This window comes from Meles meles, chromosome 7 (assembly GCF_922984935.1).
Source record: "Meles meles chromosome 7, mMelMel3.1 paternal haplotype, whole genome shotgun sequence".
In the NCBI taxonomy this organism is placed as follows: domain Eukaryota; kingdom Metazoa; phylum Chordata; class Mammalia; order Carnivora; family Mustelidae; genus Meles; species Meles meles.
The window spans coordinates 73,946,144-73,971,019 of record NC_060072.1 but is presented as its reverse complement, the minus strand read 5'-3'; the positions used below and the strand labels follow the sequence as shown (position 1 = coordinate 73,971,019).

Genomic DNA, 24,876 nt, shown 5'->3' with positions numbered 1-24,876 from the left:
AAACTGCCTCCATAGAGGTGGGCTCAAATTCAGCAGAAGAAATTTAGAATCCACTTTGGAAAGGAGTTCCCTTGAAGGTAGGGTAGATCAATGCCAGGACCTGAGACACACACACACACACACACACACACACACACACACACACACACACGTATATCATGCTCACTTGGGCACACACTTCTCTAGACACCTGTGCACACACACATCACTGCCTAACACATCTCAGGGCTCCCTCCAATGTCCTCATTTCCAATTCCAGCAACTTCAGAACCCCCAGCCCTGCTGTGAGCATCTGCCTCCCTCCTCTCCCCTTCATGCTGGTGCCCCAGTCCAGCTGTTGATTTCCACCCATCTCAGGTGTCTCCTGCCTGGCATAGGGTTGGCTCATTGGCTCATCCTGCTTCAGAAGCAACAGAGAGAGTTTCTCCTCCTCTTCTCCTCCATCCCTGCCCTGCTGGGTTTCTCCTTCTACACCCCTCCTGACTCCCTTCCTCCAGGCAGGCTTCCCTGATGACCTCACTGGCTCTGATTCTGAATTTGCCCTGCTCCTATGCACCTGTGGCTGTGTGCTGGTTAAGTGTCACTGGGTTACTCTGCATATGAGTGGGCAGGGAGGCAACTCCCTAGGGCAGGATGCCTTGACCCAGTATTTCAGACAAATGCCAGCAGCCCCCGCCCCAACCATACTAGACTGGGGATGGTCCTGGGAACACTGCTACCTGGTTGTAGCAAACACACAGAAAAATGACACAGGGCTCCGACAGTCACTGAGAATGTCCCCTTCTGTCACAGGCTACAAGTGTCACTTTCACAATGACCTTCAGAGCCATGGGGCGGGGCACGCCCTCCACTGTGTCTTCCCACATCCACCTCGTTTTCCCCTGGAAATACTGCTTCTCAGCAGGATCCTCACCCTCTTCTCCAGCATCAGAAACACTGGGCCCGCCCTAAAGGACAGCCATGTGGCCCTGGTGAGGAGGCTCAGAGTTGCCCTGCAGTCTGGGAAGGGGCCCTCATAGGGGAAGCCATCATGAGCCAGTCTTCTGCAGAGGACATTGTCGGCACCACTGGGAAGAAGGTGGCACGCTGGGGGACAGGCTCACTGTACTCAACCCTGGAGAGAGGGACAAGGTCATCCTGTGAAGCATACATGGCCACCTGCCCACCTCACCCCAAGGTTGTGTCAGCCTATCCCAGCTCTCTGGGGAGACAGGAGCCTGCTTGCCTCCTCCTGCCTATGATCTGTTTCCTCACAGCCCTGCCTCTCCCAACCCTTCTCTCCCTCCTGCAGTGAGAGGTGCCCTCTCTTCCCCTGTCTCTCCTGAACCCCTGCCTCCAGCAGTTTCCTTCTCCACCTCCATCTCTCTCTGTCCTCTGTCCCTTTCTCTGCTCCCTTCCTCACTCTCAGTTTCTCTCCCTATGATCTTAGTCTGGACTCGGCTATTTCTTTCCCAAATCAGTCTGTCTCTAACCTGCATCTGGTTTCTGTCTCCCCGCACCCCTACTGCTCAGGGCAGGGGCTGCAGAGGGAGGGGACATGGGGAGTTCCTTTAGTACTAGAGGACTCCAGCTTTGTGACAAGAGCTCTGAACTGCTGGGTTAAACACACACACACACACGCACAGAGGATCCTCTCTGTGCATACTTCTACGGCGGTCTACTCACCCTGGCCTCATGTCCATGGATCTGTCTTGGGCTCTGGGTCCACGGCTTTCCTAGCCCCTGAGCCTGTGTCTAGTCTGGGTCTCTGCTACCATTAACCTTGCATGTCTCTGTATCTGTCTCAGATCTTCTGCTCTGCTCTCTGAAGGCTCCTCTTGCTCCTCTCCTTGTCTCCTTCTGTCTCCTGGTCTCTCCATTACACTGCCCACTGAGTCCCACTTGACTGTTTATGGGTGTTTTGGGTGTTTTGGGTTATGGGTGCTCCAACTGGCTCTGCCTTCTTGGTCCCAGTCTATAGGACCTGGCTGCAATATGGGTCCTTTCTGTCCCAGTCACTCTGTCAGTCTTCCTCTTCCTCCTCTTCTTCACAGAGCTGCCTCCTTTATCAGAGCGTGGGCTGGGGGTGAAGGCTCAGAGGGAACACAACAGGCAGCCCTTCATGTGGAGGATGGATGGCTGACCATCTAGGGGACAGCACGGCTCCACTGCAGTTCTCTGCTCCTCACAGAAGATTCTCCAGGACTCTAGATGCAGGTCTCCTCTTTGTCTGCTATGCTGCCTGGTCAGGCGCTGAGGCTTGGCCCTGACCTACCCCAGTGCATCCACTGGGAGCCACGGGAAATTCTGGGAAGGCACTCCAGGTCCCCTCAGTCAGCTGCCTCTACATCTTGGGCATTCTGAGAGGAGGAGTGAGGACAGGGGTTAGGCTCACTGGAGGTCCTTGCTGAGGGGCGAGAGGGGTTGTGTGCACCACAAACAGCCTGGGAGCTCACTCTGCATCCCACAGGAGAAGTGCCCAGTAGCTCCCTGCACCCCTTAGACAGACACACAGGGGACACCCAGGCCAGGGAGGAGCTGTGACAGGTCTGCAAGTACAGGAAGCGGAACAGAATCTATATGCGTCCTTCCTTTACCCCTCTGGCACCTGTAACCCTTCCTTGTCCAATGGAAACTCTGCATAAAGTCATTGGCTCCTATTTCACCAGGTGTCCCCAAATAAGCCTCTAAATAAGTGAAACTCACTCCCTTCCAATATTCCTCCCCACTCCCACACCCACTGACTCACCCTCAGCCCCTCAGTATCTGCCCCCAGGACAGTGTCTCCTGCCAAGCTCTCCCAGCATCTCAGTGATCAAAGGACCCCAGCTCAAATCCCAGTCATCCCACCCCCTCCTCCTATCTCATTATCTGTTGCCCCTCCCTTGTCCTCTCCCCTCTCCTTGCACATCCAATACAGCTTGGTCCCCTGGGGGTCTCTCTAAAGACAGGCAGTCACTAATGAGCACTGAGCACTAGAAGGGGAGAGCCAAGGGCAGCCTGGTCGGGGGACAGGACTCCAGAGCTAGAGATAAGGAGTCCTGCCAGCACCTGTCACACAGGCCATCTCCCTCCAGCATCCATCTTTACTCACCCTAGCTCCTGCCAGTAAATCCCCTGCTGAGGCTGATGGACTGAGCTCAAGTGTGAACTCACAAAAGCCTAGAATCATAATGGCTGGTCTGCTCCCGGCCCATTTTGTCCAGGACTGTCATACCCCTGTCACGTTCTTTGAAAACTCCAGATGACCCTGGGCACTAAGGTTGTAGATGGAGCCCAAGGGGAAGAGAATTTGCTCTCTCTGCTCAATCTCTTCATCTCAACCCTTTGTCTCCACCGCCCATCCCCCAAATCACAACTTCACACTTGGGTCAATGGCGAAGAGGGTGAAATGTCAGGAAGACGTCCCCAACCTTCAGGAGATCCTGAGTGCCTCCAGAAACCAGAGGAGATTTGGGGAAAGATGGACTTGGGAGATCAAAGATCTCTTTTCCTGATAAATGCAATTTCCACTAGGGGGCAAGGGACAAGGCCCTGAGGACTTGAGGGGAAGCTTCTCAGCAGAGGCTTGTGAAGGGCTCGGCGGCCACAAGAGGGCAGCAGAGAACAGTGCTCCCTGCAGAGCCAGCCCTGGGCCCTGGGTGCTGAGACAGAGCTGGGCTGCCTGGGCTGGAGGGTCTGGGGCTCTTGCAAGATCCCAGGAATTTCTGAACACAGGAGTCTCCTCCTGCGACCCTTCCCACTGTCATGCCTGTTAGGGTCCATGATCAAAGGAACGAGACTGACACAAAGTGAAAATCAAGCAAAGCTTTATTTCGTGCCATGCATCAGAAATGAAACTGACCGGTAGGTGCCCGAGCCCCTTGCATTAGAAATCAAACTGACCGATAGGTGCCTGAGCCTTGCTGGGGACCACCGCCTCCTTGCCCTGGGGTCCCTCCTGGAGGCTCCCTGCCTCACCCTCACTGTACCACTGGCCGCTCCTGAGGAGGCCGCTTCCTGGGACGAGGCCACTCCTAACAAAGCCGCTCCCACCGGCTCCACTGCTTGGGCGGCGAGGCCGCTGCAGATGAGGCCGCTCCCCGGGATGAGGCCGCTGGTGATGAAGCCTCTCCGGACAGGGCCGCTCCCAGCGGCACTGCTGCTCGGGGTGGTGAGGCCTCCAGCATTGCAGCTCCCGAAGATGAAAAGGGCACTGTCACTCTCCACAACACCGACACTACCACTACCCTAATGGCTCCCAATGGCTCCTGCTACCGGCTACCCTAACTCCTCCTGCTACTACGCCCCCGCCCCTTGCAGCCTCACAGACCAGCCTTTATAGAGGTGATCCTGGCCCACACACAGGTGGCCAATGGGATTGCAACTCACCTCAGTAAATTTATGCATGCCCCACTGACTGGCCTTCTCCTCTAGCTGGCCTGGCCCGCCCCTACACTGCCTTATTCCCTTCAGCCCCTGAAATGCTATCCCTTGCTCCAGGCCCCTCCCTTTTCTGGTCCCCAGCCCTGGGGCTGCTGGCACAGAAAGACCATCTGGCATTTGCTTTATGGTTGGAGAGCAGGTGACACCCGGGCTCCCAGAGATGATGGCTCACAGGGGCCCAGCGGAGGACCCTGGCCTCCTCCCTCCCCCACACCATAGCAAAGCCTGGAACCAGCTGGAAATTTCCTCAAATCAGATCAAAGACATCTTCAGCTGAGTCTTGAGGCTCCCCCAGGGAAACAAACACATACATGTACACACACACACATGCAAATACACAGATGCTCACACTCATGCAAACACACAGACACATACCCTCAAATTACACACATATACACACCCACAGATCACAGACATTCTCACACGTATGCAATACAAAGATACATACTCACAAACTCATTAACAGACAAGCATGCACACCCAGACTTACACATTCTCATACACTCATCAAACACACTTGTGCATAAATACACACCACTCTAGTCCATTCTTCTAATGATCCAGAGTCCCGTCCTCTACATCCTTGACATCTAGAACATCTGGGGGAAAGCAGGAACACCCAAAGGAAAGCTATTTCCAGTTTCCTGTCCCACACTGGAGCTCCCCTCCCTTATCCCCCTTCCTGCCACCAGGGTCTCTAGGACTGTGACCCACACTGTGGGAATGCAATATGCAGAGATAACTCAGTCCTTCAAACAACAAACACTTCAGAGCACCTAACTGTCACCCCCACCCCACACGCACCCCCAGGCCTGTAGCTGAGGCAGACACAAAGAAGAGTAAGACCTTCTGCCTGTTGTGTGGGGGGATGAGCAAGAGCTCACCCCTGAGTTCAAGTACCTGAGTTCAAGTCCTGTCTTTGCCTCTTCATATGCTGTGTTTATTGGGCCCTTGACATCACCTCTCTGAGCCTCAGTTTTATCACCTGTAAAGTAAGATTTACAAAATTTACCTAATGTGTGAGATTAAGACAGGTGTAGCTTCCATCAGCAATGGGGCCACCGATGGAGAGTCACTCCCTCCTTTAACCACCCCTACTGTGAGCATCTCCCCAACACCCTTCCAGTCCTGCTGTCCCTGAAACAGAAACCCCATCTCTTTCTGGCTCAGACCACCTGCTGCCCACACCTGGGGAAACTTGATCTGTGACTAGGGCAGCTCCATCTGATTCCCGAGCCCCAATCACCCTCTCCTGGTCCTTCATGCCTCTTGCCGCTTTACAGGTTGCATTTCCCCAATAATCTTTATTGTTGCTGACCGTAGCCCTGATGTTCCAGGAGAGCGCTGTGCCTAAGCATCAGATGGACATGAAGGCTTAATCAGCCTCCACAGCGCTGTCCCATGGAAAATGGTATTTACTTCTGTGAATTACACCAATTTTAAAACATTCTTTATGGACACAGTGCAGGAGACAGTTAAAGGACAAGGATTGCTGTGCTAAGTGGTCAAGGGAAAGATTTCATCATCCTATGAACACTGAACCATCCCTCAAGGAAATCCCACTAGGTTTTGTGCTCAGAGCTGGAAGCAACCCAGCCCAGCCCCACCCAGATGAGCACCCCCTGCAGGTGCCTGAGGCAAGGGAGGAGCAGAGATCCCACCCCTACTCCTGATGCTCAAGTGGCCTCCTCAGCTCCTCTGCACAGTCACGCCTCAGAATGACTGGGAAGTGACTCAGGAGGTCCTACCCTCACCTTCCTGGGACCTTCCAAGGACCATGAAAACACAACCTTTACTTGCTACATCCTCCCAGACGCTGACTGCTGGGGAACTGCTATCTGCTTCCCCTCCTCCCAGTGGGATCCTCCAGTCCTCCTTCCAGACAGCTGTTTGCCCTGATCATCTCTGTTTCCATCTGCCATTGTCATCCTGGTGCCTTCACCTCCCCTCACTGTCCACCCCCATCCCTCTGATGACTTCCCTGCCCACCTCCCACTCTGTCCCCTCCCACATGGACAATCTTCCCCCCAACCCAGCCTGCCTCCCTCCCTCCTGGCTCACCTCCCTAGACTCCCCACCACCCAGTACATCCACTTTCCCATTACCTCCATCTCTCTAGCCTACTGCATCCCACCATTTTGGTTCATTTCTAGTCATTTCTGTATCTGCTTTCACACTTCTCCCATCCTTCAGAATGTAGGGAATAGGGCATGGCTCAGACCCAATGAAAAGAAGGACATTTGCTCCTTTCTCTCTCCTCCTGCCCTCTGCCTGTCCTCCCCTAACCCTCTTCCTGCAGGCAGACCAGGTCACATGCTGAGCTGAAGAGACATTTCCCCATCCTCAGAGTGATGGACTGTGGTGTGCAGAAGAAGAGGGTGACCAGGGAAAACCTGCCAGGCCCTACAGTCCCACCTGGGGAAGTCCCACACACCACAGGGAGCCCCGCCTCCTCCTGAGTGACATCAAGGGGACAGGGCTTGTTCAGCTCACAGCTCTGCTTTTCTATGCCCCTGTTTGGAAGAGACACTTGGCAGTCCTGGGACCTCAGGATGGCTTGATGACCTGGTTCCACAAAGCCACTCTGTCTCAGGAGAGGGCAGAGGCAAATGGTGAATGTTCCCCATTGGGTCATCCCAGCATCTCGGCCTCCACTACAGCTGAAGCTAGACTCTTCCTCACTCCCAGCACAGGTTTGCAGAAGAGAAAGGACTTTGCACAGTCTGTGGGTTTTTTCTCCCTGCAAAGCAGTGACAGCTGAGAGCCCAGCAGAGGGGTCATGGTTAGCATAGATCCTGTGTGTGTGTGACAGGACTTCAGTCTCCACATGGAAGGCAAAGATTGCCCCCAGAGTCTCACCTCACTTTCTGCCTGTTTGCTGTATGCGGTCTCCCTCCCCCCGCCCCACCATGTCTTGCTGAACCCCAGCACTACTTGGGAGAGGATCTCCCTCTATGTGTCCCTTTCATTCTGTCCCTCCTCCTATCAGGCCCAGGATTTCTGTTTCAGAAAACAAGCAGCGCTGTCTGCTCCTGGGAAGTTCTTTCTCTCCTCCCACTTTAATCCTTCTTGTTGCTGTAAGTAATCCTATTGTCCCAGAACATTGTGGGGCTCTCTCCCAACCTTCCCCTTCTCCCTACTTCTTCAGCTTCTCTGTGCTTGTCCCAAATACCTACGTGTCAGATCCCAGGCTTCAGAGGAGCATCTGGACCTGAGGGTCAAGACAGGCGCTGAGGAGTCTGAGTATCTGCCTGGCCTGCAAGGGGAAGGCAGTGCTTGGTTACCAGGGTGCAAATGGCCAGAGAACACTTTGGAGGTCTTTGCACACAGCAGGTGTGTAATAAGTGTGAAATGGTCCATTGAGAAGCTGGGCTTAGGTTGGTAAGGGAGGGTGAGGGGAAGGAATGAGGCTGGACTGCTCTGAAATGGCTCCTCCCCATTCTCTTCCCTTCCCCTCTGGGCCAACTGGAGAGAATGTGTTCTAAGACAAGGCCTGAGCCTGAAGTCCTCCCTGGGCTGAGGGGTGTCCTCCTCTCCATCCACCTCCACCCAGCTCAGGACACCAGGGCACCCACCCTCAAGAGCCCAACCACTGTTGCCCCTCCCCATCAACCCCACACACCCTCTCTTCAGTCAGGGCTCCCAGATCTCAGACCCCTCACCTTGCACACCAGCCTGAATGCCCACATTCTCACAGACTCTTAGGTGACCTCTTGACACTCCTAAACCCCAGCAGTCAACCTAGTAGTTCTTAAGCTTTAGTCAGCACCCTGAGCCCACATGATGATTAGCTAATGTTTCTTCGTATCCCTATAGATCATCCATTACTTCCTAGAAAATGACAGAGCCCTTCTGCACATCATGAAACAGAAACCAAAGAGTCTTGCACAACCTCAGGGCACTGAGATGCTCTCTGTAGCTCTCACCATCTTGTCTGCTTGTAATCAAGAAATTTCAGAGAACACTATTCTCTCTTTACTGACTAACTACCCTGATCTCCTTTAATAACCCCGGGGCCAGGGAGAAACCTCAGAGCTGGCCTTTGGACAAAGAGTCTGCATTCTCCCCAGCTGGCAGGCTTCCTAAATAAAGCTCATATTCCTTTGCAATCAAAACTTGTCTTCAGTATGAGCATTTCGAGTGATGGGCAGCCGAACTGGGGTCTCGGTAACACTCTGGGCTCTGAAAAGCTGAGCTCTTGGGCTTTGAGACACTGGCACCACCAACTCCCTTGGATCTTCCTCATTCCCAGACAGCAGAGGAGCATTAATTAATTCGCTTGTGCAACCAGCCATAGGCAGGATCTCATCACAGCACAACACAGGGATCTGCTACTGACACACCTTGACCCCGGGATGCGGGCACATACCCACTACACAGCCAGCTGCTTAGCTAGTCATCACTTGTGCTGACACTGTGGCTCACAGAGGAATCCCCAGCTGCCTCCTCCCCACTCTCCAGCCCCACCCCCCCCCAAAGCAGCTGCTTATGGAACAGGATGCTGGAAAAACTCGTTGGAGAAACATTGAAACTTGCTGGGGAACAGGAGGCCAGAGGTGGAGTAGCTGAGGGAGGAGTGGGAAGGAAGAGTTAGAAAGAAAAGAGGATTTTCCTACCCATCACTTTGGGCTATAAACAGACTCTGCATTTAGTAACTGCAGTAAGAGGGGGTGCCGGCTAGACTGCAGGAAGGACTTCCTGAGGAGCTGCTCCTGTAGGATGGGGCTGGGAGAGGGCACCTTTCTCCTCACATAAGCAGGAGGCAGGAGATGATGGCCACCGGATGGGTGAGAAAGGGAGAAAGGGCAGTTTGAGGAACTCAGCTGTCTGCTTCCCTCCTGCCCCCAGCCGTGGTTCAAGGGAACAGAGAGGAGGCAGCCTCACTGCAGACACAGCTAGACAGCGCCCCAACCCCAAAAGTCCGTCCCACTGACTTTGTCATTCTGCTCACTCCTCGGCTTCTCCGAGATTTAACATACGGACTGTCTGAGCTGCCGAAAATTGAATTTTCTTCACTGAGACTGTCTACCCACAAAAAGCAGTTCATAAATTCCCCACCTTTTTCAGACTTCCCGCCCCCTCTCCACGCAACATTTCTCAAGGGGATTCACATATTTGAACGTACAGCTCAAGGTTAAAGGCGGGGCATGCGCAGTACTCCCCGCGGAAGTCCCATTCACCAAGACGGGCCCTCACTGCGCATGCTCAGATCCGGTCGCCCCCCTGCACAGGCCACTGCTGTCAGGATTGAGGGCATGGGTCTTCCACAACTGCGGTCCACGTGCTCCATACAGTATATACAGCGGGTCCCTGCGGGGGGACTGAAAGGTCCCATGCCTCAGCCGTGCTTGTAGGCCCCAGCCCTAACAGCAGTGTGACGGCTGTCACTCCCACATAGGACAGAGTCAGATATCCTGACCTCAATGTGCACTCCAGTTCCCCCCCACACCCCGGGCTCGGCCGAGGAACAGCTCAGCCCCCCCCCCCCCCAAGATCAGAGCCCTGCTGACACACCCACCTGGGGGTACAGCCACGATAGGAAACATGCTCAAGTCCGCAGGCTGTGCACGGACACGGAAGCAGAGGTAGAAACACGCCCTAGGCTCTGGTAGGGAGTCTCCTTCACACCATGGCAACCACTGCAGTCCCCTCCTCCTTACCCGAGCCCAAATGCACACGGAGGTGCTTCTCCATGAACTACAGCCTCGTGCCTCATTCATCCTCCCCAAGGAACAGACACCGCTTTCCACCATCAAAGGGTGTATGTTGGCAACGGGTTACCAGCCGGAGTATGCTCTCTCCATAGGACACCTCGTCACCCTATTTATTCATTCATTCATTCAATTTTTTTTCACTGTTCCAAGATTCACTGTGTTTGCAACATCCCCAGTGCTCCACGCAACAGGTGCCTCCTTAATAACCACCACCAGGCCCTCCACCACTTTAGCCTTGGGAAGGCACCGCCTGGCAGAAGTTCTTTGTAATACCTGTGAGGGCCTGGCCTCAGAGGCTATAATGCATGGGCAAGAGGTCAGGCCGATGGCCACCACCAGGTAGCTTGTGCCCAGAGTCAGACTGGGGGACATAAATGTCAGGGCTGAAGAAGTTGGGAGTGGTTGTGCCTTCTCCACCTGCCTCCCCCTCCCACCCACCCCACCCCCCGCTGGCAGAGGGACACCTACATCACCTGTAACCCCGTATTTGAGATGGCAGATCCACGGCTCCAGCAGGTCTGGATTCCTGAGTTACCTGACCACAGCCTCTACAGTGGACGATGTGAAACAGATGTTTATTGCGGGAAGCCACTGCAGTCTAAAGGTTGTCCTTTGTAGCTGTTAGATGCCCCCTATTTCATGCACCAATCAAAGTAATGAGACCACAGCTGCAAACCAGGAGGCTGGAGGCACAGAAGATTTGGTCTGTGATGCGTGGAAGGCAGAGAATTTTTCTTTGAATCTCATCCTGCTGTGTGACTTTAGGCAAGTTCTTTAGCCTTTCTCAGCCTGGGTTTCTTCAGTGATACAAATTCATAGTAACAGTATGACCCACTTCACAGTAATGGTTGTGAGGATCAAAAGAGTCCAAGAATGTAAAAGGCCTTTGAAATCAGGGGCTACACATGTGATTGGACATCACTCCAACAGGTGACACATCATGTTTATTAAAAATGTGTTGAATAAACAAATATGAATGAAGGAATGAAAGAAATGGGTGGGGAGTGCTCGGAACCACGTCTTGCTCCTCACTAATAAGGGAAGGACCAGGGTGATCGGAGCACCATGTGATCAGACTGGGTCCATGGGTCTTTTGGGTGAAGTTGGAGCTACAAGAGCAGGGCATTAGTGAGAACCTGAAACCACCCTCCACCCAGTCCCAAGAACTGGGAGGACAAAAGAAAATGGATAAGAGGCCCTAAAACAATCCAAAAAATCAGACTTTGCCCTAAAATTATGTTAACATATCTCCTGCTGTTATGGACTGAATGTTTGTGCCCATCCCTGATGTGTATGTTGAAGCCCTAAAGCACAGTGTGATGGGATTTGGAGATGGGCCTTTTGGGAGGCAATCAGGGAGGGTTAGGTGAGGTCAGAAGGGTGGAGCCCACATGCTGGAATTGGTGCTCTTATGAGTAGAGACCAGAAAGGTGAGGACAGGTGAGGACACCCTGAGAAATCAGCTGTCTACAAGCCAGGAAGGGAGTCCATATCAAGAACCAAATCAGCCAGCACCCAGAAATGTGAAAAATAAATCCCTGTTGTGTGTGCCACCCAGCCTACCATATTTTGTTATGGCAGCCCCAGCGAATGGGGATGCCTACTTCCCACAGAGGCCACAGTTTAGAAACACTAGTAACAGCCTACAGTATCTGATACACCAGCTGCTTCTGCATGTTTGCAAAGCACCCAGCAGAGCGTCTGGCCCATGCAGACACTCAGGAAATACTAGCATTATGATTTTTCTGAGAAGACATCCTGTTATATTAGAAAAGATATGGGTTTCAGAGTAAGATTGATCCAAGAGAGAGACCTTGAGCAAGTTACCCTTAGAATTTGCATTTCTTCACCTATAAAACTGGCCAGCATCCTGCACGGTCACTGCAATGATTCTGGGTGTGAAAGAGCCCTCTCCATACCTAGGCCCTCAGCTAGTGGTGAGTCCAGGACCAGCAACCATCCGCTCAGCATTTATACGTATCAGGCACTGGGCTAGATGAGGCACTACCAGAGCCAGGACCTCTACAAAAGAGAAAAGAGGCTTTAACTCCAGAAAATAGGATTCATCTTGTAGCAGCTCCTTCCACAGCCTCTGGAGAGACTTTTGAAATCGTGTCCACCTTCTCCCAGCCCCAGTAGGAGTTCATCTGTATTCCTACACCAACAGTTCCAAGATGTCACAACTTCACTCAGCAAGCATTCTTCAGTCCTCAACTGTAGCTTCCACTGGTCCTCATGGTAGTATTCCCCTACTTAAAAAAAAACAACAACAAAAAACAAACAAAAAAAACATCAGAGAATACATTCCTAATGCTTTTTAAATTTTTTAAATTTTTTAAAGATTTTATTTGTTTGTCAGAGAGAGAGAGCACAAGCAGGGGGAGCAGCAGAGGGAGAAGCAGGATCCCTGCTGAGGATGTAGCCTGATGTGGGACTTGATCCCAGGACCCTGAGATCGTGACCTGAGCTGAAGGCAGACGCTTAAATGACTGAACCACTCAGATGTTCCAACCTTCCTATTCCTGGTGGGAATCAAGTCCAAACCTTTTAACATGACATATTGGTTAAAAAAAAAATATTAACTACTATATAATATCAAACCCAAAGTTTTAGTGTTGTAGTAAGCAGAAATGGATTTATTGGTCAAGTGCCGTCCAAAATACATGTTCCTGATTAATAGGCAGTTCTCTGTGAAGTAGTGATTCAGGGTTGCTTCCAACTTGTGGCCCAACCATGCTTAACATTTGGCTTCAAGGACAGTGCGCTTAATGGGCATTGCATCAAACCACAAAGAAAAGAACAGGAAGGATCTGCCTCAGGAGGCTTCATAGGCCGAGCCTGAAAGTGGAACGCATCACTCAAAGGAAGTTGGAAAAGTGTGGTCCAGTTGTGTGTCCAAGAAATAGAAGTAAAGAGATTATGATAAATACATAGCAGGCTGGCCTCACAGGCATTCAAAGTTCTCCACACTCTGCCTTAAACTTACCTTTCATATTTGATCTCTCAAATTTGATAGCATTTACCTTTCAAACTTGATACCATTATGCAGGTATAGCTATTGGTCAGCTTTGCTGAAGTAACAGCCAATCCCCAAATCTCAGTGGCATACGGCAACAAAAGTTTATTCCTTTTTCTTTCTTTTTTTCTTTTCTTTTTTGTTTATTATATTCTGTTAGCCACTGTATGGTACATAGGTTTTGATGTAGTGTTCAATGATTCGTTAATTAAGTATAACACCCAATGCTCAGCATAGCACATGCCCTCCTCAAAATTTGTTTCTTTTTTTTTTTAGTTAACTTTTTAAAAAAAAGATTTATTTATTTATCTGGCAGAGAGAGAGAGATCACAAGTAGGTACAGAGAGAGAGAGGGAGAGGCAGGCTTCCTGCTGAGCAGAGAGCCCGATGCGGGGCTTGATCCCAGGACCCTGAGATCATGACCTGAACTGAAGGCAGAGACCTAATCCACTGAGCCACCCAGACACCCCCTCAAAGTTTATTTCTGACTTAGGTATATGCAGACTCTAGGCAGGCTGTAGCTCTGCTCCATGGGTCTTCTCATTCCATGACCCAGGCAGAAGGAACAGTTCTCATGTGGAATATGCCCCTTCTGGTAGCTGAGAAGAAGAAGATAGTGGAAACCCTCACGTGCAAACATGGCAAATGTCTGTTCACATCCATTGGCCAAAATAGGAACCATGGCCAACTCCAAAGTCAACTAAATGAGACATATATACTCCTGCAGGAGATACTTCAAGTCACATGGCAATGGGCTCAGAGGGAGAGAATAACTAATTTCAAACAATACATCAAACTATTAGAACTTCTCCCCATCATCTACGTACCTGATAGACATTCCTCATTAATTTCAGCGCACGTTACTCAGCATCCTTCTCCACACATTTCTGGCAGTCATCGCTAATACTCTGGGTGAAACAAAAGGCTAAAATTGATATTCTGTACTTATGTGACCTCATAGATTTCTATGACATTACTGATTCCCTTCTCTGAATCTTTGCTTCAGCCTGAAATAACTCAGCCTTCCTAGACCTTCTCCTGTCAGACTATCCAAAGTCAATCCATCCTTCAAGGATCTGTATTTCATATCTATTCTTTAAATGAAATTCACTGAATACCTAGCACAGTACCTCACAGACATAGTTACTGAATGAACCTGTTTCACATCACCTGAGCCTTAGACACAAATGCACAGTGAACTTTGTCCCTTGATTAATAGAAGTGTTTCCTAGAACAATGGGAGCTAATGTATAAAATGAGGGCCTACTATATAAGTCTATTGTATTACAGGAAAAATAAGCACATTGTAAGCACCCAATACATGGAAATTGTTATCAATTTTAACTCTAGCTGAGACCACGTTTTCTTCTAAGTCTTTATTCTGAGGAGTAGACAAATCCTGACTAATGATACAGACATGTCACCTAATGTTGGTGGAGCCCAGTGACTAACTGTTAAGCACTCAGAGATTTTCAGGTGAAAGGCACCCATGGGCAGGCCCAGACAACCTATTTAGTCATAACAGCAAAACAGGACCAAGAAAAGTAGGAAAAGCAGAGGATTAAAGCAAGCATCAGGAAGAGCAAGTCAATCCTTTAACTGTCATCCCTGAACACGGAGACAGGGAGAGAGATCACTGGAAGGCCTCAGATGCTCTGGGGGATCTGGGAAGGGAGTGGGCAAGGGCGGGGAAAAGAAGGATGCCCAAGTCCATAACTTGACTTGGGTTGTGGGACGAGTGAATCCTTTACTTCTCCTAAATAAAGACAGGACCAACAACAGGTGCTGCTATCCCAAATCATTTAAACCAGTAAAGGCTTGGGCAAACCAGGCCCTCAAGTGGCTTGTTTAGGAGTTGTGACTGCTCCTGAATTATACCAGGCTCCATTTTCAACTTCATTCTTTCTTCACCTCCCCATCACCGCCACCACCTCAGGCAATGGATCCTCTTCCTAGACCTAGAGGCCACTCTAGGGGATCTCAGTCCAGGTGTGTGAGTACTGGTAGGCCCCTGGCACTGAAACTAAGTTGGCAAAAGAGAAAAAAAAATCTATGCACAGCACACAGTTTTTACAGGGGCTGTCCCTGAGGTTGAAGCAAAAAGAAACTGTTACCCTAGCTAGTAGTTCCTCGTCCCCTATATGGTAGTAGCCATCACATACTGGCAAGAGCACGGCCCCTGGAGACCGGCAGCACTAGTGGAGATTTACCATCTCATTGCTTTGTTGCTTTAGATCAGTTCCATAACCATCCTGGGCTGTTAGTTTCCTCCTCTGTAAAGTGTGGGTAACAATGATACCTATCCCCCAGCCTGTTGGCAAGAGCAAATGGGAGAATGCACACCAAAGCATTCTGCCCCCTTTAAAGTATTAGACAGAAGGCCTTAGAGCCCTAAATCTTCCCCCACCATAAGCATCATTACACATCTGATGAAAGTTTCCAGCTGTTACAGATTTTATTTGTGGGCAGTAGTTGGAGTTCCCAAGTTTAGATCTGTGGGAACAAGTCATCTGCACGTAGAAAACCAGACAAATTGTATTTGGAGAAAACATGGACTAATTTTACCAGGGATTTTTCAGAGATGAGAACCCAAAGAAACTTCTTATTCTCAATCCAATCCTTATTTTAGAGGGAGAAGTTCCCCTTATTTTTTTTCTTTTTTCTCTCTCTCTCTCTCTGTTTTTTTTTTCTTTTCTTTTCTTTCTTCTTTCTTTCTTTCTTCTTCTTCTTCTTTTTTTTTTTTTTTTTGTGAAAGCAGCCCACTTTCCTTTATTGAGTTCCTGTTGTCTTTTAAAGTTCCTACCCTCCCTGCCTCCCCACCTCCAACTTTAGTCTAGCAGGGGGTTGTGATGCTTCCGGGTGTGCACGTGATGAGTGGCCATGGTTGAGTGGACGCTGTCCTCTTTGTTTGACATAGGATGAAGATGAGTGGCTGCAAAAGAGCAATGACAAAGGCCATCTCACAGCTTTTGGCTGAGTTCTGATTGTCATTTCTCATCGGCCCCCATAGTTCCTAATTAACTCTCCCCACCTAACTTGCAATACTTCTTCCTCTAGATCCCATCTTATGGCATACCTACATCTACCCATCCAGGCACTTAGAATTGAGGCTAAACGGGGTAGAGAGAAAATGGGAGGGAAATACTAGAGCTGGGCTAACAGTCAAACCAGTGGGTTTCTAGTCCTGCTCCTGGCAAGACCTGGTCTAAAGAATGTTAGGTTTGGGACGCCTGGGTGGCTCAGTGGGTTAAGGCCTCTGCCTTTGGCTCAGGTCATGGTCTCAGGGTCCTAGGATTGAGCCCCGCATCAGGCTCTCTGGTCAGCGATGAGCCTGCTTCCCTTCCTCTCTCTCTGCCTGCCTCTCTACCTACTTGTGATCTCTATTTGATGAATAAATAAAATCTTAAAAAAAAAAAAAAAGAATGTTAGGTTCTTTTGAACTCTCTCTCCCCTCACAGCATCATATATACATTTCCCCCTCTCAGGGCTCCTTAATTCCCACCGTTCCCAGCTCTAGGTTCCCACTTTCTAACTCCCCACCCCACCATGTTCCTGCTGAGGGTTTCTCTCCACCCTTGAAGCAGCTGCCTCCAGAATTCTTGACTTCCTGGAGCAGTAGAGTCAAGAGAAAGAACCTTTCTTTCCCTATATTCTCCTTTTCCCTCCATCTCTTGAATGAGAGCAGAAGGTTTTTTTGTTTTGTTTTGTTTTTCTTTCAATTCATGGGATAGACAACCGAGAGAGGGAAAGAACTGAGACTTCAGGGGCCTACGGATTGGGCTGTTGGATCCCTCAGCCATTTTCCAGCTCTGAAGACTCACTCATTACTTTCAGATGCTTGTGTCTGGTCTCAGGGATTATAAATCATTCCTGGATACAGCTGGAGTGGTCAAGGAGACTTTCTCAGAATGAGCAGGCCCCAGACTTCCGTAGGATTTTGAATTCAAGAACAAAAAGGTATGGGGGATGGGATGGGGAGATGGAGACTGAAAAATTTGGACGGCTCAAGGGTATTAGCAGGTGGTAAAAGGGAGACTGAAGGGGTTAAGTCTGGGATACTGATACTTAGTTAATGGAGCTGTGAAAACAGAACAGAAATGAGAGAAATCTTAACACTAGGAAAAGCCTAGAGAGAATACAGAATGAGACAGAATGGGGACTTACTCAGAAGCCCAGACCTATATCCTGAGACTAAGAATGATACCTCTAAAGTGTCGTGTGACACTCAGGGGCTCGAAGCTTGTGCAGACACAAGTGAAGGACTCAGATGACCATGGGACCATGGCTGGGGGTGCACACTGCCTGTGGGAGGCTGCAGTGTTCAGCAGAGTTTTCAGAGGGGGAGTCTGTGTGTTCTGGACCACCCAGGCAGGAGCAGACTGAGACTTCTCTCTAAGGTGGAGGTCTGGGTGCAGAGAGATTCTTCCTTTGCTCTAACCCTCTGGAAAGCCACAAAAACCAGCCAAAGAAAAAAAAAAAAAAACCCAGTGAACAGAAGTCTGAAAAACCAGTTTTCACAGAGCCAAGACCCTTGATAACCTGCTTGGCAACTCAACCCAAGCAGGATTGATGGGAGAAAAATGCAGCAGGCCCCTCCCTCAGAAGGCAAGCCCAAAGAATGAGAGGACAACCATCACAGGGTCCCCATAAAACTGTAAAACCACATCATCCGGGAAAACAATATATTAAGCTCACTGTCTTGCCCTAAAACCTGTAGATTTCATAGATCCAATTTTTAATTCATTTTCACATTTCTTATTTTTTTTCTTAATTTTTTAATTACTTTCCAGTGTACTAGAATTCATTGTTTATGCATCACACCCAGTGCTCCATGAATACGTGCCCTCCACAATACCCACCACCTGGCTGGCCCAATTTCCCACCCACCGCCCCTTCAAAACCCTCAGATTGTTTTTTAGAGTCCATGAGTCTCTCATGGTTCATCTTCCCCTCGAATTTCCCTCAAATCCCTTCTCTTCTCCATCTCCCCATGTCCTCCGTGTTATTTCTTATGCTCCACAAATAAGTGAAACCATATGATAATTGACTCTCTCTGTTTGACTTATTTCACTCAGCATAACCTCTTCCAGTCCCGTCCATGTTAATACAAAAATTGGGTAATCTTCCTTTCTGATGGAAGAATAATACTCCATAGTGTATATGTACCACATCTTCCTTATCCATTCATCCGTTGAAGGGCATCTTGGTTCTTTCCACAGTTTGGCGACCTTGGCCATTACTACTATTAACATTGGGGTACAGATGGTCCTTCTTTTCACTACATCTGTATCTTTGGGGTAAATACCCAGTAGTGCAATTGCAGGGTCATAGGGAAGCTCTATTTTTAATTTCTTAAGGAATCTCCACACTGTCCTCCAAATTGGCTACACCAACTTGCATTCCCACCAACAGTATAATTTAAATTTTTAACCTACTTATCATTACAACTAGAAGCTTATTTATTTATTTATTTGCACCAAAGTCATATCCTAGCTTCATTAAAGGGCTGCGCTGCAGAGTCAATATAAAAACACAAAAAGTCCCATCAGTTTAATAACAATAAAAAAATGAAAAAATGGAAAACTGAGGGGGCAATGAAGAGGGCTCTGGGCCAGGGGCACGATGAGCCCTGCTCATGGCACCTGGCCTGGCCTCAGGGCCCCTGGGTATTGCTGTTGCTACGAGTTGGGGGGCAGTGATTGTACTGTGGGAACCACCACTCACCAGGGCCAAGGACCCTTACTTCTGTGGTGTTCTCAGCTCTGCATGTCCCGGATCCTATACAGAGACTGAAGGCCTCAGTGGGTTTGTAACAGTCAACCAGCAGCTCATTGACCCTAGCAGCCTACGTATCATCATTCTCCAACTCTGGGATCTCCTCCTCCTGGCAGTTGTAGAGGTGAGACAACTAGAAGTTTAATACAACATATTCTATAATAACTTTTTTTTTTTTTTTTTAAATTTTATTTTGACAGAGAGAGATCACAAGTAGGCAAAGAGGCAGGCAGAGAGAGTGAGAGGGAAGCAGGCTCCCTGCTGAGCAGAGAGCCCGATGCGGGACTCGATCCCAGGACCCTGAGGTCATGACCTGAGCCGAAGGCAGCGGCTTAAACCACTGAGCCACCCAGGCGCCCCGACATATTCTATAATAACTTTTTAACATGAACTTATTTCATACATACACCAGTGTTTCTTTTTCTTCTCTTTTTTTATAAATATACATATAGATATAAGTTTCAAGGTAATCCTTTGTCCCTACTCCTATATATAAACCAGTTTTAATTTCCCTGTATCTCTGGAAAGTTGAGTCCTTTAACAAAGATAACCAGATTCACCCAGGAAGAACCAAAATAACCTTCCTCACCCACATCCAGGATTTAGAACCACCCTCCCATCTTATTCTTCTGTCAGTGTTTCTGTGTATTTGTTTTTGTTCTGGTATTATATAAATCTTATTCTTGGGGTTCATTTTGGTTGGGTTCTTCTTTTATTTCTTGTCATCTACTTTAGTCAGTATTTTTGTTTGTTCATTTTGTTTATGTACCTTATAAATCTTACTTATGGGGCTCATTGTGGCAGGGTTTTCTGTCTGTCTCTCTCTCTCTCTCTCTCTCTTCTTTCTTTTTGGTGGTGACTTTTGATTGCTCTGAATCATTCCAGGGCACAATTTGCCTGGATCATGGGTGATATATTCAGCTATACATCCCCTCAACTGCCTCTCAGCAAAATGACTAGCAGGAGGAATACCCAACAGTGGGGAAATTCAGAGACTGTGCCTTCTCCCACAGAACTATTGGATATGGACATAAACAGTATGTTGGGGGGCTCCTGGGTGGCTCAGCGGGTTAAGCCTCTGCCTTCCGCTCAGGTCATGATCTCAGGGTCCTGGGATCGAGCCCCGCATCGGGCTCTCTGCTCCACGGGGAGCCTGTTTCCTCCTCTCTCTCTGCCTGCCTCTCTGCCCACTTGTGATCTCTGTCAAATAAATAAAATATTAAAAAAAAAAAAAAAAACCAGTATGTTGGAAAGAGAATTCAGGGTAACGATTATCTAGGCAATGGCTAGGTTGGAGAAAACCATTAGTGACAACACAGAATCTCTAAGGGTGAAAGTGAGAGCCCATCTGGCAGAAGGATCACCACACATTCATGTGGTCTTTAGCCCATGCCAGTATCCAGTTTTAAGGGAAAATTGAAGATGGAAAACAGGAAGGGAGGAATGAAGGGAACAGAGATTTAGAGGAGGGTATAAGGCTCAGAAACAGAAGTAGAGCACAGAGGAAAGGAAATATAAGTGAAGATAAATAAAATAAGAACTCAATCCATCAGGGTACAGCAGACAATGGTTCATGGGATTATTACAGAGTCATACTTAGAGGTGGAAGGAACTGTAGAGAGCAACTAGTCCTGCCTCCTCTCCCCAAAAAGGAAGAAGTCCTTTGGGGATCAGCTACAAGGAAGAAGGAAAATGGTGTTCTATTTGAGGAGAAGGTTGTCTTTAGGTTCTGAAGGACCTGGGTTCACATCTCAGCTCTAATACAATCTGTTTGACCTTGGACAAAACTTGATCTCTCCATGTGTGTTCTCTTAGCAGTAAAGGGAGATGCCTGGTTTATAGGGACAATGTGAAGGTTTAAGGTGATGTGGGTAAAGGGTTAGCATATGTCTGGTACATGGTGGGCACTCAGTAAGTGGTGGTGATGATGTTGTTGTTGATGATGATGATGATGATGATGATGATGATAATGATGATTGATGATGATTAAGGAGGATAGGTTTGGGAAAGAGAGGAAGGACAGGGCTAGGCAGAAAGACTGGAGAAGAGTATCCTGAGGAGGAGAAACAGACTGTGGGAGGTGCAGAAAAAAGCTCCCTCTTGCATATACTGCAAGGGATTGAAGTCAAGGACAGTGGGTGATAAGAAACATCAAGGGGATGGGGTGGGGGAGTTGACCTGCCAAGCACTTCAGGGCCTGAGATCATACTGGAACCCTGGGTCTGTTCTTCTTTCCACAGCCAGCTACCTGCCCAGACTCAGAGCCCAGTTCTACCAGGTCCAATATGTGAAATGCCAGAGCTGTGTATATATGGGCAGAGCCCCCTTCTCCAGTCCCAAGAGCCAAGGCCCACGGATGAAGAGGTGACTGGAGAAGACCGATGGTGGCATTGACATCCTGCTGGTTGTCCCCAAGGCTACTGAGCTGCAGGTAAGAACAGAGCAACAGAGCTGCTCCTGGGGAAGGAAGTGGGAGGGCAGCACTGCAAGGGGCTCCTTCTCACTGCATCCTCCCCTCAGTGGTGACATTAACTGAAGACATCACTGGGAGTTACAGTCTTGCCATTGAGACAGTCTTAATCTAACATAGAAACAAACATGTAGGGTAGGATAGCAAGCCATCCAGGCTAATGTCACTCAAGATTCCTTAAGAACTTTTTGAGGATTCTTTCTCTCAACTGCTGTGTTCTGTCCTAAGCCCTAGAGGAAGTTCCAAACGGTGAGGGAAGCCCCTCCAGGAAAGGAATATTTAGGGGAAGGCGAAGATGAGACTGACTTCCAGTAGAAATGAGGAGTGGGAGCAGATGGTAGGGCCACAGGCCTGCATCATCCAATACTGGAGGCGCTGCACACAGGTGGCTCTGGAGCACTTGAAATGTGACTGGTCCAAACAGAGATATTCTGTGGGTAAAAATCACGAAGGATTTTGAAGTCTTCATATTTGAAAATAATGTAAGAGTTCTTAGTGTTTTTTCTATATTGATTACATATTGGAAAGAAAACATTTTGGATAGAGTGTGTTAGATAAAATATTAAAATGAATTTCACCTGTTACCTTTTTTAAGTGTCTATTTGAAAATTTAGAGGTATGTATGTGGCTTGCCTTCTTTTTCTATTGGATCAAATAGACAAAAGAGGAAGAATTAGAGAGCAGGACAGATATTGAAGGGAGCATTTCCTCAAGGAAGAGAAAGGACAGGGACAGGTGGGGAGTATACACACAGCCCCAGACAAGAGAACAGTCTTCAGGAAGGCTCAGGAGGTGAGAATGAGTAGCTTGTCTGTGACTTAGATAAATTATTGTCTTCTAGAATGCCCTAATCTAAACACATGGAATCCAAACAAGAACAGAGAGAAGATGTTTATATAGTACGTAAGTCAGAGATATGTGAGCCCCACCCCATGTTCTGTTTTTATATTTGTTATTCTCATTACCACTACCTCTCAATGACTTGGGCTAAGAAATCACTTTACAAGTGAGAACGGAGACTCAGAGAAGTTAAATAACTCCCTCAAGGTGACACAGCTAGTAAAAATTGCATTGGAGATTTAAGCTCACATCTGTCTGACTCCAGGATAGAGTAAAATGAGGGAGCCACCTCTTCTGCTGTGTGGAGTGAGAAAGATTTCTTCCAAGCGGATCAGAGCTGAGGGCTGGAGGGCAGGATTGAGTAGTGCACCAAGCCTGGCCTGACTCACCTCTTTATAGCCTGTACTGCTGTAACTTCCCAGCCCCAGAATGCATCTGTGGAGCAATGGGATGGGATGTTAGAACAGACACTTCACAAGCACAAACCCCATCCTGCCCCCCCCCCCCCCACCCCCATTGAACCAGCTGCATGACAGCAAGAGAGTAATCCCCTGATGCAGGTGAAGCTACAGCTGGAGGGGCAGGTGCCAGAGCTGAAAGGCCAAGTTCAGAAGCACACATGGATGTGGTAACCACCAGGCAGCAGCAGACAGAGCTGACAGAGCAGTACACGCTGGGAGTTGGGCCAGTGGGGGATGGGGCCCGGCTGCTTATCCAGGATCCAAAATCAGAATCCTCTGAAGAGGGGAAAAGGGAGATGTTAGTGTGCTTTTAAGAGGGTTCTGGCATCTAAAAGTAACTTCTCCCATTCATCATCTGCTCTTTGTCCTGTGTTTCCAGAGGCTCCTCCCAGCTGCAGACAGGGAAGTCCTTTCTCTGTTCTCATCTGCTCCCTCCTACCACAGCCCCTGTTTCCAGTTCCCCTGTCACTGTCTGGGGTGACAGGGTTAAACAGAAAACTGGTGCTCTCTGAGCTCTCTTCTCCGAAACTGACCTGCTGATCACTGCCCTTCTGCCCAGGAAAGGTCTGACCCACCAGGCTTTACCCCATATCCTCTCAGTGTCCCTCCACTCAGACTTACTTCCCATCCAGAAGAAACTCTTTCCATGTCAGGGGATGGGAGGTCTCATACTCATAGAGCAGGAAGTGCCACAAATGGATTTGAGTTAGACTCAGTCAGAACTTTCCAGCACAAAGGGTCTGACAGCCTCAGCTGCTGTGACATTCAGTAAGAATGCACACATGGCCTCACTAGATGCCTCCGAGAGAAAAGGACTTGTTCTGGACCTGCCTGGGTAGTCCCAGCTATAGGCAGAGCTTTTCAGTGTGGCTCTGGTCATCCAGAGCCATCCCCCAGGCACAGGGGACTTCTGGGGACTCTCGGGCCCTCAGGCAGAATGGGTGGGGCCTAGAGTTAGGAGCTGCAGCCTGGTGGGGGTGGGGAGAGAGCAGGCCTGAACCCTCCACTGTCTGGCCTCCCTCCCATCCTGGCCCTGCCTCTTTATGGCCCCTCTGGTCAGAGCAGATCCTCTGAGCTCTTCCAGTGCAGCCCTGAGGGCAGGCCTAAGGACCCAGTCTCCACCCAGCCTCAGATCTGAGACCATGATGCCCTCCCCCTTTGCCTGGCAGGACAGAGACACCCACTGCTCAGGTTCCCCATCCCCCACACCCCAGCACTAACAGCCTTCCTCTCCTGGCCTCCCCCTACCCCCAACCCCATAGTGCAGCCTGGAACCTGCTGGAAATGTGTACCAATCAAAGATATCTGCCACTATGGGTCCTCAGGCTCCTCTGGGACAACGCACACATGCTCACACTCATACATACACACATACACATAACCTCAAATTACACACATAAACACACCCACACATCACAAACATTCTCACGTGTATGCAACACAAAAACACATACTTACAGACTCATTAACCGATAGTCATGCACACCCAGAGTTACACACTCACACACTCATCAAACACATGTACATACATACCCACCACTCTAGTCCTTTCATCTAAAGATCCAGAACATCATCCTCTAGATCCTAGAAATCTAGAACATCCAGGGGAAAGCAGGGAAACCCACAGGAAAGCTATTTCCAGTTTCCTCCCCACAAGAGTTCCTCTGCTATATCCCCCTCCTGCCACCAGGGTCTCTAGGATTGTGACCCACACTGTGGGAATGCAACATTAGAGATGACTCAGTCCTTCACACTACAAACACTATAGAGCACCTACCTGTGACCCACACCCCACCCCACCCGCATGCCCAGGCCTGCAGCTGAGGCAGACACATAGAAGACTAAGACCTTCTACCCACTGAGTGAGGGCAAGAGCAAGAACTCCTGTCTTTGCCTCCTCATATGCTGTGTTACCTTGGGCCCTTGACATAACATCTCTGAGCCTCAGTTTTATCACCTGTAAGTAGGATTAACAAAATTTACCTAATGTGTGAGATTAAGACAGGTGTAGCTTCCATCAGCAATGTGGCCAAAGATGTAAAGTCACCCCACTCCATTCTCCACCTCTGTGGTGAACATCTCCCTAACACCCTTCCAATCCTGCTGTCCCTGAAACAGAAGCTGTCCCATCTCCTTGAGGCTCAGACCACCAGGTGCCCACACCTGGGGAAACTTGATCTCTGGCTAGGCCAGCTC

General features: G+C 49.1%; 1 protein-coding gene across 1 annotated transcript in view; it reads right to left on the bottom strand.

Annotated features, from left to right (window-relative positions):
* LOC123946369 (cationic amino acid transporter 3-like) overlaps positions 1-24,876 on the bottom strand; it is a 39,353-nt gene that overhangs the window by 1,079 nt on the left and 13,398 nt on the right. Inside the window, 7 exon segments of the mRNA XM_046011809.1 lie at positions 807-947; positions 3,940-4,153; positions 5,305-5,389; positions 5,593-5,754; positions 6,691-6,988; positions 21,158-21,334; positions 22,790-22,956. Coding sequence (XP_045867765.1) covers positions 807-947; positions 3,940-4,153; positions 5,305-5,389; positions 5,593-5,754; positions 6,691-6,988; positions 21,158-21,334; positions 22,790-22,956 — 1,244 coding nt within the window.